This window comes from Dendrobates tinctorius, unplaced genomic scaffold (genome assembly GCF_039654945.1).
Source record: "Dendrobates tinctorius isolate UK_male_01 unplaced genomic scaffold, ASM3965494v1 ptg000202l, whole genome shotgun sequence".
NCBI classification, from domain to species: Eukaryota; Metazoa; Chordata; class Amphibia; order Anura; family Dendrobatidae; genus Dendrobates; species Dendrobates tinctorius.
The window spans coordinates 7,977,777-7,987,854 of record NW_027361869.1 but is presented as its reverse complement, the minus strand read 5'-3'; the positions used below and the strand labels follow the sequence as shown (position 1 = coordinate 7,987,854).

At 52.6% G+C, this 10,078-nt stretch overlaps 5 protein-coding genes across 5 annotated transcripts; 3 read left to right on the top strand and 2 right to left on the bottom strand.

The window, feature by feature from the left end:
* Nucleotides 1–1,098: 1,098 nt before the first annotated feature.
* Nucleotides 1,099–1,929, top strand: LOC141057157 (histone H1.5-like). Its single transcript, XM_073553699.1, has one exon. The coding sequence runs from the start codon at nucleotides 1,151–1,153 to the stop codon at nucleotides 1,766–1,768; it is 618 nt and encodes a 205-aa protein (XP_073409800.1). The 5' UTR covers nucleotides 1,099–1,150; the 3' UTR covers nucleotides 1,769–1,929.
* A 135-nt stretch (nucleotides 1,930–2,064) lies between these two features.
* LOC141057158 (histone H3) lies at nucleotides 2,065–2,964 on the top strand. The gene has a single exon (XM_073553700.1). The coding sequence runs from the start codon at nucleotides 2,501–2,503 to the stop codon at nucleotides 2,909–2,911; it is 411 nt and encodes a 136-aa protein (XP_073409801.1). The 5' UTR covers nucleotides 2,065–2,500; the 3' UTR covers nucleotides 2,912–2,964.
* A 3,032-nt stretch (nucleotides 2,965–5,996) lies between these two features.
* Nucleotides 5,997–8,722, bottom strand: LOC141057160 (histone H2B 1.1-like). The gene has a single exon (XM_073553702.1). The coding sequence runs from the start codon at nucleotides 8,676–8,678 to the stop codon at nucleotides 8,301–8,303; it is 378 nt and encodes a 125-aa protein (XP_073409803.1). The 5' UTR covers nucleotides 8,679–8,722; the 3' UTR covers nucleotides 5,997–8,300.
* On the bottom strand, nucleotides 6,046–6,357 carry LOC141057006 (histone H4). The gene has a single exon (XM_073553479.1). The coding sequence runs from the start codon at nucleotides 6,355–6,357 to the stop codon at nucleotides 6,046–6,048; it is 312 nt and encodes a 103-aa protein (XP_073409580.1).
* A 229-nt stretch (nucleotides 8,723–8,951) lies between the features above and the next one.
* On the top strand, nucleotides 8,952–9,440 carry LOC141057159 (histone H2A type 1-like). Its single transcript, XM_073553701.1, has one exon. It carries the CDS (start codon nucleotides 8,996–8,998, stop codon nucleotides 9,386–9,388), a length of 393 nt encoding a protein of 130 aa, XP_073409802.1. The 5' UTR covers nucleotides 8,952–8,995; the 3' UTR covers nucleotides 9,389–9,440.
* Nucleotides 9,441–10,078: the final 638 nt, after the last annotated feature.

Below are 10,078 nucleotides of genomic sequence, written 5' to 3'. Positions count from 1 at the left end.
CTGTGCCACTACCTCATTCCTGCAGAGCTGTATGATCAGTGTCACAACCTCATCCCTGCAGAGCTGCATGATCAGTGCCACCATCTTATCCACACAGAGCTGTATGATCAATGCCACCACCTACTCCCTGCAGAGCTGTATGATCAGTGCCACCACCTCGTCCCTGCACACCTGTATCATCAGTGCCACCACATCATCCCTGCAGAGCTTTATGATCAGTGCCACCACCTCATCCCTATACAGCTGTGCTCTGTGTAGAAATTGCATTTTGTGTCTTCTCTTTTCTCCCAATATTCCCCTTTTGCACAATAGTTGGGTCACATAAATCCAGGAATATCTCACAGTTTTCTCCCCGGAGATGCGTCTGGTTGGGGAGTGAGTCGCATTATGAAGCTGCCCCTTATCAGTTCTCTTCCACCATTACAGGCCTCAGCGGTCACAGCTCCACAATGGGTGAGACCAGATTTTAGCAGGTCATTGCAATCAGCCGCCGATGTGGATCATCTCCTGATGTGGAGCATCTGTCACCCCCAATACTCCGCACATACGGGGTACAGGGAGGTCACAGGTCAGGGAGGCGGCAGTCAGCGGAGCCATCGCCTGTGTTACCCTTCTGGGCTCTCAGCAGCTCCAGGTCGTCCCCACATCGTACAATCAGCGTCCTGTACGATAGACATTGTAGTAAAGATCCCTGTGATGGTGACAGGAGCCGGGAACAGGAGGAACGAGTTCCCCCAGCAGATGTATCTTCCCGGATACACAGCGATGTGCAGATCTGGAGGACGACGGCGATGATCCCGGGACCTCCTCTCCGCTCTTCCCCGGCGTCTCTGCTAGTGACAGCTACAGACGGTCGGTGGAGAAGATGGCGAAGAAGAAGCGGCGGAGGAAGCGCGCTCTGCTGTCCGGTGTCAGCCGGTAAAGGGCTTTTATTCCGGGCAAGGAAGCACAAGGGGAGAGCGGAGCTTCACTCGTTCTCAGCTGGGAAGAGGCGGGGCATGTATGCAGTGTCAGCCAATAGATGCTCAGGACGGTGTAGCTCAGCAGCCAATCAGTGCACAGTAAGCCTGTACATATAACAGACTCCTCCAGCTCCGGCCTTAGTGTTTTCCTATCGGGAGATTTTTGTGTTTTGGCTCCGTAGCATAGGATGGCAGAGACCGCGCCAGCCGCCGCTCCCCCTCCCGCAGAACCGGCTGCCAAGTCCAAGAAGCAGCCAAAGAAATCCGCCGCCAAGAGCAGCAAGAAATCCTCCGGTCCTGGCGTCGCCGAGCTGATCGTGAAAGCCGTGTCAGCCTCTAAGGAGCGCAGTGGGGTGTCTCTGGCCGCCCTGAAGAAGGCGCTGTCTGCCGGAGGGTACGATGTAGAGAAGAACAACAGCCGCCTGAAGCTGGCCGTCAGGTCTCTGGTCACCAAGGGCACCCTCCTCCAGGTGAAGGGCAGCGGCGCCTCCGGGTCCTTCAAACTCAACAAGAAGCAGGAGACTAAAGTGGCCAAGAAGTCAGCAGCCAAGCCCAAGAAACCCGTTGCTGCTAAGAAAGCCGCCAAATCTCCGAAGAAGCCCAAGAAGGCTCTGACCACGGCCAAGAAGAGCCCGAAAAAGGCCAAGAAGCCCGCAGCTGCCAAGAAAGCGGCCAAGAGCCCCAAGAAGTCGAAAGCCGCTCCCAAGCCTAAGAAGGCGACGAAGAGTCCGGCTAAAAAGGCGGCCAAACCTAAAGCTGCCAAGAGTCCGGCTAAGAAAGCCAAGAAGCCCGCGGACAAGAAATAAGTTGCGGACCCAGTTATTTTACACAAAGGCTCTGATCGGTGCCACCACCCTGTCCTCGTAGAGCTGTATGATCAGTGCCACCACCCTGTCCCCGCAGAGCTGTTTGATCTGAGCCACCACCCTGTCCCCACAGAGCTGTATGATCAGTGCCTCCACCTCCTCCCCGCAGAGCTGTATGATCAGTGCCACCACCCTGTCCCCGCAGAGCTGTATGATCAGTGCCTCCACCTCCTCCCCGCAGAGCTGTATGATCGGTGCCTTCAGGTGACAGTTCTGTGTAATGGAGGGAAGGGGGCCGATGTGCAGCAGAAATCACGTTACTTCCATCATCCTAATTATCACCACCTGTAACCCACATCTTAGTAAGAGTGGTGTGAGGTTATAACTCCGATGTGAGAGTTGGAGCGTCAGTGACTGATTATAGAGGAGCTGCTGTACCGCTCTGGGTACTGGGAATATAGAATCGGAGCTTCCGCTGTAGAAGCCGCCTGGAGATTGGATGTGACCCTGTGTATCAGAGCAGTGGGTGATAGCTGAACTGTGAGTCAGGTTGAGCCTTCTCTGTACAGTGATTGGTCGCGGACATCAAACGCTATTCGCTGCTCACATTCTACAAAATAACCAATGGAATGCAGGGGACGTGTCCTCATGAAGCGTGAATAGGGGCAGAGGAGTATAAATAGCCGCTCACTCTGCTCCTCTCATCACTTCTGTTCTCTTCTATACAGAGCTATGGCCAGAACTAAGCAGACCGCTCGGAAATCCACCGGAGGGAAAGCGCCCCGCAAGCAGCTGGCCACTAAAGCCGCCAGGAAAAGCGCTCCCGCCACTGGCGGAGTGAAGAAGCCGCACAGATACCGGCCAGGGACAGTTGCTCTCCGTGAGATCCGCCGCTACCAGAAGTCCACCGAGCTGCTGATCCGTAAGCTTCCCTTCCAGCGCCTGGTGAGAGAAATCGCCCAGGACTTCAAGACCGATCTCCGCTTCCAGAGCTCCGCTGTCATGGCCCTGCAGGAGGCCAGCGAGGCTTATCTGGTGGGGCTGTTTGAGGACACAAATTTGTGCGCGATCCACGCTAAGAGGGTCACCATCATGCCCAAAGATATCCAGCTGGCCCGCCGGATCCGTGGGGAGAGAGCTTAGATCTGTCCTGCCCACCTGACTGCAACACAAAGGCTCTTTTCAGAGCCACCCAATCCTCCCTCAAGAAGAGCGAATTCCTGACCTTTAATACTGCCGGCTTTGCTACCAACCATGGTCCTGATCATGCTCGTGGTGGTGAGGCTGGTAGTTTTGCTACCCCTGCTGATGCTGGCATGGCAGGTGGTGCAAATGACCTTTTTTGGGGTTATGGGCAGAGTATTAAAAAACAACTAGACTTGAGAAGGCCTAACAGATGGACAGGCAACTTCCATCATGTTGGTGTTACTGTTAATAGTCGCCGGCCTTCTGTCTGCGGCAACCACACTGCTTCTTCCTGGCTGTTGGGGCGCTATGCCTCCCTCCCCCTATGCTGCTGTCCTCACTTTGCATGTCCTCCTGCTAGCTTGGGTCAGTTACTATATCATCCACCACTTCATCCTGCTAAACACTGTCTCTTGTGCCTCCTTCGAGCCTGCCACCTGGTTCCAGCAGTCATGGTACTTTATTTCCCAGGGCGTTCTGATGCTTCCTGTATCCCTGGGTGGTCCTTACCAGGTCAGCTCGCCCAGGGTGGGTTGGAATCATGGCCCAGAGGGTCCACTCCAGGAGTCCTCACACGAACAAGGGTGGGTGGTTTTGCTGGGCGTAAAATACTGGTTATGGAAAAGGTTGAGGTGTAACCCACAGGGCAACATGTTTGCCAGCCAACACACTTAGTGTATGGGCATTACAAGTCTAGGAGATCTGGTTCTTTTTTTAATGAGACATTTTTTAAAAGGCCCTCTATATTTTATTCCAAGGGGGGATTGGAGTTATTGGGGTGCATATGACTTGGTAGCAGGGCAGGCCTTGCCGTGAATCCATAATACATGAGGGTGTGCACGAATATATGGGGAGTATACAGCACTGTATGGATACAGGATATTCAACTATAAAATACTATATGTTGGATTATCAGCACTATATGGAGATATATAATACTACTTGAAGGGTATACTGCACAATGTGTCCGTATACAACAGTATTTGGCAGCTTACAGCACTATATGGGGGTATACAGCCACATATGATGTTATATAGAACAATATGGAGGGCCCACAGCACTTTGTGCAGAGTATTCAGCAATATGTAGGTATCAGCACTACCTTATGCTCATGTCACTATATGGAGGGTATCCAGCACTATGTGAGCCTATACATACAATAGCTATTTGGGGTTTACAGCACTATATGGGGGTATTCTGTAGATGATTCTGAATGGGAGGAGACACGGATTAGATATTAAAGAGAACTTTTTGACAGTGAGGATGATCAATAAGTGGAACAGGCTGCCACTGGAGGTGTTGAGTTCTCCTTCAATGGAAGTCTTCAAACAGAGGCTGGACAGACATCCGTCTGGGAGGATTTAATGAATCTTGCACTGAGCTGGAACATTCCATGATTCAGGCTTATATAGAACAGATGCTCTCGGATTTGTGTCTGCAGCACTAGATGGGGAGTATACAGCACACGTAGGCTTTGTAGTGCTGTATACCACCCAGTAGGTGGTATGGAGGATGTGCAGCACCGTACGGGGTGTGTATACATTGCCTGCAGCTCCAGGGCTGATCAGTCTCAACTCCACTTCCAGCAGTGATCGGAGCGGACCCCACACGGAGACCCGGTAACGTTATATCTGGGCGTCTCCGTGTGGGGTCCGCACTGATCACAGGAGGCCGCATCTAGCACAGATCGGATGATACAATCCGCACATGTTCTACCAGGAGGAGCCCGATGTGCTGAGCGCTGCCGGGAGAACACGTGTACATGAGGAGCAGCAGGTAGAAGGGCAATAAGGAGTTAAACGGAGGAGGAAGCACGTCTATCGATTGGTCGGTTCCTGTGGGCGGAGCTTTATAACCGTTTGATGGTTTGAATCTCCCGCTCAGTCGTGCTCTCGGCCCTCGATCATTAACCCTTCAGTGACTGTTCTCTGCTTGTGGAAGAGACATCATTTCCCAATCACTGTCAGGAGTAAGCGGCCATTATACCTGCAGATCATGTGGTAAAGTGAGATTGTATTAACCCCTCAATCCCCAGAACGGTGGCCGCTGCTCATTATCTCACCAACCACATTTATGCAGTTATCTTGTATGCGAGACTTTTTCTCCTCTGGAGGGATGGCGCTCTCCGCACTCAGAAATACACAGGCTCCGGAGCCGCCTCATCTCCAGTCCTCGCTATGGTCCGCCAGGCTCGGATGACGGCGCTGTACATTCGGGGTGCGGACTCTGTTCTCTCTTCTGGCTCCGACTACTGATAAATAGGATAAGACACCAGAAACCTCCCCGTCATGAGGGGAACGAGCCGCTAATGTCCGGCTGCGGGGAGGGAGCGGCTTCATCCATCAGCCCGAGCACAGGAGACCGCTGCCGGCTGTAGCTCCAGTCCATGTTATTAGGAGCAGTCAGGAGGTCACAATCAGTGGCCACATGTAGATGGTAAATGAGGAGGGTGGTAGTGATGAGATGCAGGCGCTGGACATACCGGGGAGCCGCCACTAACAAGGGGGAGCAGTTACCGGTACAGGATGTGACCGCTCCTCACTGGATTTACACCAATCCTGAGAAATAGGATCTGACCAGACTCCATCACCGCAGTCATCAAATATCAGGAATTGTAGAACACATGTGTGCGGCTCTGATAGGAGCCTTTGGGGGAGGCGCATCTATCCAGCGACAATCCCCGGGAGTATTCGCTGCCTCCTGACACACACACTGATCTGATCAGGAAGACCTGTAGCAGAATCACGTTCATCTCACGGCAGAACTTGGATTTCTGCTCTGTAGTGACCACATCACAGCGAGGTATGTACTGTGGTGCAGAGATGTCTGTGCTGCACAGTGCGGATATACTGTATGCCCCCAGAACCTGGCAGCTGTATATTATAGATCAAGGAGAATAAACCACATCACCCCAAGTCCGCGGTGCCAGCTCCAGTATGGAAGGAGGAAAGTGCAAGACACATGCCAGGCTGTGACAACTAGTATACTTACAGGCACCAGATTGCAGGAATAGGAAATCGTAGCCTCTCAGGTAGAAGATGTGGGTGGCTCTGAAAAGAGCCTTTGGGTTATCAGCACAGAAAAGAATACAATTAACCTCCGAAGCCGTAGAGAGTGCGGCCCTGGCGCTTGAGCGCGTACACCACGTCCATAGCGGTGACGGTCTTCCTCTTGGCGTGCTCGGTGTAGGTGACGGCGTCACGGATCACGTTCTCCAGGAAGACTTTCAGGACCCCGCGAGTCTCTTCATAGATGAGGCCGGAGATGCGCTTGACGCCTCCTCTGCGAGCGAGACGGCGGATGGCAGGCTTGGTGATGCCCTGGATGTTATCACGGAGCACCTTCCTGTGCCGCTTAGCGCCGCCCTTCCCAAGACCTTTTCCTCCTTTGCCGCGACCAGACATCTTCCAAGTAGTCAGCTGTAACTGATGCTAAAACCGAACGACCCCTCCTTTATATACAGGAGAGACGGACCAGAGAGAGAACTGCAGAGATGACGCGCCCCAGGGCGGGGCTTACAGAATCCACATGAGCTCCTCCCTTCCTCTGCTGTTTGGCTGAGCACAGAACTGTTGGAGAGTTTGAATTTCCCGCTCATTGTTCAGTTTCCCTTTTCTTTCCAGCTTGTAATATAATGTCACTTCTTCCCCTGTGATGAGAATTATTCCAGATTCAGCCTATAGATAAATGGGCAGCACAAATAGAGGGGAGCAGACACGGCCCCAGTATATGTCAGGAGGACAGAACAGACTGTAACCACAGATATTACAGGCAGCCGCCCAGGGGATCTCACACCGGTAGATACACTGCCTGATATAAGGCTCAGTCCTCAGTAATCACAGGATCTCCGGTTTTCATAGAGAATATTACATTTATATTAACCCCAGGGCTAAGCCCTCTCTGCCTTTATTCAGGTCTTATATTCCCGCATTAGGGACATTTGTGCTATGATAGGAGTCATCATTACTTCGGGCAATTATGACACTATTGTCCTTATATTTGTGTTTTCTTCTTCCCCTGGCAATGATTCTTTTTTCCACCACATCATAGCTCACATTGCTGCAGAGTAGGGACCTGCTGTCAGCTACAATTAATTAGGAAAAACAATTATTAACATAATGACAGAAAAGGCTGAAAATCAGAGCTCAGCAGTGATCCTGACTGATCCCAGCCGCCAATATCGCCCCATATCCTGCAGTAATTATTTAAAAAACATCTGTGAGGAGGATGTGATGGGGGATGATGTCATGACATGTCTGACCTAGAGGATCCTCACATCACAGTGTAATGTATTGTGCACTGAGCTCTCGGCAATCTTCTCTACATGATCGCACATTTCCCATCACAGACCTCCTGCCTGGAGCTGCAGGTGGGATCTGCTTGGAAGAGCAGAATTGGTCTCCCCTGAAATGTCTCTTGTAGGATACATCTCTAGCCAATATATTGTCTCCACAATACTGATTATGACGAGAAAGGGAGATGTGATCGCCTGCAGGTCAGACACACGGGGCATCACAGCATCTGCCTAACGCGGATTCATTCTCTAACCAGGAACAGCTGCAGACTCCTGTATGGGATGTAAGCGACCAGCGACCTCTCAACACCTGCAGATTCCCCGACATCGCTCCGTCCTGGGACCGCGCGTTATATGGAGACAAAGAACAGAAAAAGCGGGAACTGCAAACGTGTCAACCATTGGGAACATTAGCTCCTCCCCTCCCTCTGCGGATTGGCTGAACACAGGACGGTTAGGGGGTTTGAATTTCCCGCTGCTTCTAAAATGTCGTCACCGCTTCCCTTTACAGTGAAGACTCCAGCATAATCTCTAGATAAAACTGCACCGACTACAAATGTCTACTGTTATTTGAGGAATAACACGAGAATCATGAACTAAGTGCAGAGAGGAAAATCGTCAGCTCACTGTCTGGTGCTGCATGGGGGAGAAAATTCAGTCTCAAAGCATCCCGGCTTAGAAAGTGTTATTAGTCATCATGGTGTATCATGAACTAAACCGAATCATGTTATACCAAATGAATGAGACCCCAGAATATCAAGATCTGTGGAGCAAGGGGTTAAAGAGTAGTCCCTGAACACAGAGCAACTTATGGAGAAGTGACCAGGTTATTATTTAGAAGGTCCTCGGTTCTCACAATCTCCTTGGTAGCATTCATCATCCCTACTTCCTTCACCTGTCACTTCCCGTCACTAGACGCAGAGACCCAGGCGGTGGAGCAGACAACTCGGGGAGACGGGAAAGGACACAGGAGCAGCCACAGCTCTGATGGAGATGGGGTGGTGGCTCTTAGAAGAGCCTTTGGGGTGATGGCGGAGCAGCAGACTGAGCAGATCACTTGGCGCTGGTGTACTTGGTGACGGCCTTGGTGCCCTCGGACACGGCGTGCTTGGCCAACTCTCCAGGCAACAGCAGGCGCACGGCGGTCTGAATCTCCCGGGAGGTGATGGTGGAGCGCTTGTTGTAGTGAGCCAGGCGGGAGGCTTCCCCTGCGATGCGCTCGAAGATGTCGTTGACGAAGGAGTTCATGATGCCCATGGCCTTGGAGGAGATGCCGGTGTCGGGGTGGACCTGCTTCAGCACCTTGTACACGTAGATGGCATAGCTCTCCTTTCTGCTCTTCCTACGTTTCTTGCCGTCCTTCTTCTGAGTCTTAGTGACGGCTTTCTTGGAGCCCTTCTTGGGCGCTGGCGCAGATTTGGGATCAGCCATAACGAAAGCAAAGTTCTCAAAAGAGAGAAGAATAATGATCCCAAGCCTCCCAGAGCGGCGATATTTATAGGCCCGCCATGCAAATGACACTGTTGTCAGATCGCCGTGCTATTGGGTGACAAAGTCATGTGACCAACAGAACCGTCAATCGCTCCGCCCACTGCAGCTGATTGGTAGCTACACAAGTCTGTTTTCCATTGGTAACTTGAGATCCATCCAATGACAGGAGAGGAGGGCGGGGCAGACGATTATGAAAGCGACAGCAGCCGCAGCTAGTTCTTCATTTCGCCCAGATTCTTTATTGTTTGTTATCAACCATGTCTGGACGCGGCAAACAAGGAGGGAAGGTCCGAGCTAAGGCCAAGACCCGCTCATCCCGGGCAGGACTCCAGTTCCCAGTCGGCCGTGTGCACAGGCTTCTCCGCAAGGGCAATTATGCCGAGAGAGTCGGCGCCGGCGCTCCGGTGTATCTGGCCGCTGTGCTGGAGTATCTGACTGCTGAGATCCTGGAATTGGCCGGCAATGCTGCCCGGGACAACAAGAAGACCCGCATCATCCCCCGTCACCTGCAGCTGGCGGTGCGCAATGACGAGGAGCTCAACAGGCTGCTGGGTGGGGTGACCATTGCCCAGGGGGGCGTCCTGCCCAACATCCAGGCCGTGCTGCTGCCCAAGAAGACCGAGAGCAGCAAGGCGAGCAAGAGCAAGTGAGCGCTGCCGCCGATCTCTGTCCACAACACCAAAGGCTCTTCTAAGAGCCACCCACACCGTCGCCACAAGAGCTGACGCCGCTGATCTCTGCGTGCTCACATGGGACTGACGTTAGGCACCACGGGCTGCCGCCACCAGTTTGTAGGTTGGTGCCCATACACACTTGATTCCGGGGTTCAACACAAAACACGTGAGGATGCCCATGTCTGGGTTATCACATGAAGCCTCAGACCTGTGTGGGGAGAGGAGTCCTCGAATAGTCACAGGAAATGTCCCTCATTAGTGAATGTCTTGATACTCGGGCCCCTGACTCCGCTGTGGAGATTACATGCGGTTATCACGTCCCGGAGTATCGGGGGATGGCGGCCGGTGATTGTCCACATCAGTGACTGCTGCTCCTCCCGGAGGGCGATCCCGTGATGGCGGCTCTGGAGGGCCGGACTCTGCGCGGTTCTCTGTGTGACCGGATTGTGATGTCCGCTAATAATCCTCGGCGGAAGAAGAGCGGGAAGTTCAAATCCCCAAACGGATCCTGCGATCAGACAATGAGCGGGAATCCTCGGTTAAGCGCCGCCCTCAGCCTTCAGCGATGTACATAGACGCCTTTCCTCCTCTGTTTAACCTCTTACTTGCCTTGTTCCTGCTGATCCCCTCTTATTTACCAGTGTTCATAGATGCGCCACCTTCATC

Bases quoted from the DNA above. Each gene is read 5' to 3' on its own strand.
- LOC141057157 (XM_073553699.1), top strand. From the start codon at position 1,151: ATGGCAGAGACCGCGCCAGCCGCCGCTCCCCCTCCCGCAGAACCGGCT.
- LOC141057158 (XM_073553700.1), top strand. From the start codon at position 2,501: ATGGCCAGAACTAAGCAGACCGCTCGGAAATCCACCGGAGGGAAAGCG.
- LOC141057006 (XM_073553479.1), bottom strand. From the start codon at position 6,357: ATGTCTGGTCGCGGCAAAGGAGGAAAAGGTCTTGGGAAGGGCGGCGCT.
- LOC141057160 (XM_073553702.1), bottom strand. From the start codon at position 8,678: ATGGCTGATCCCAAATCTGCGCCAGCGCCCAAGAAGGGCTCCAAGAAA.
- LOC141057159 (XM_073553701.1), top strand. From the start codon at position 8,996: ATGTCTGGACGCGGCAAACAAGGAGGGAAGGTCCGAGCTAAGGCCAAG.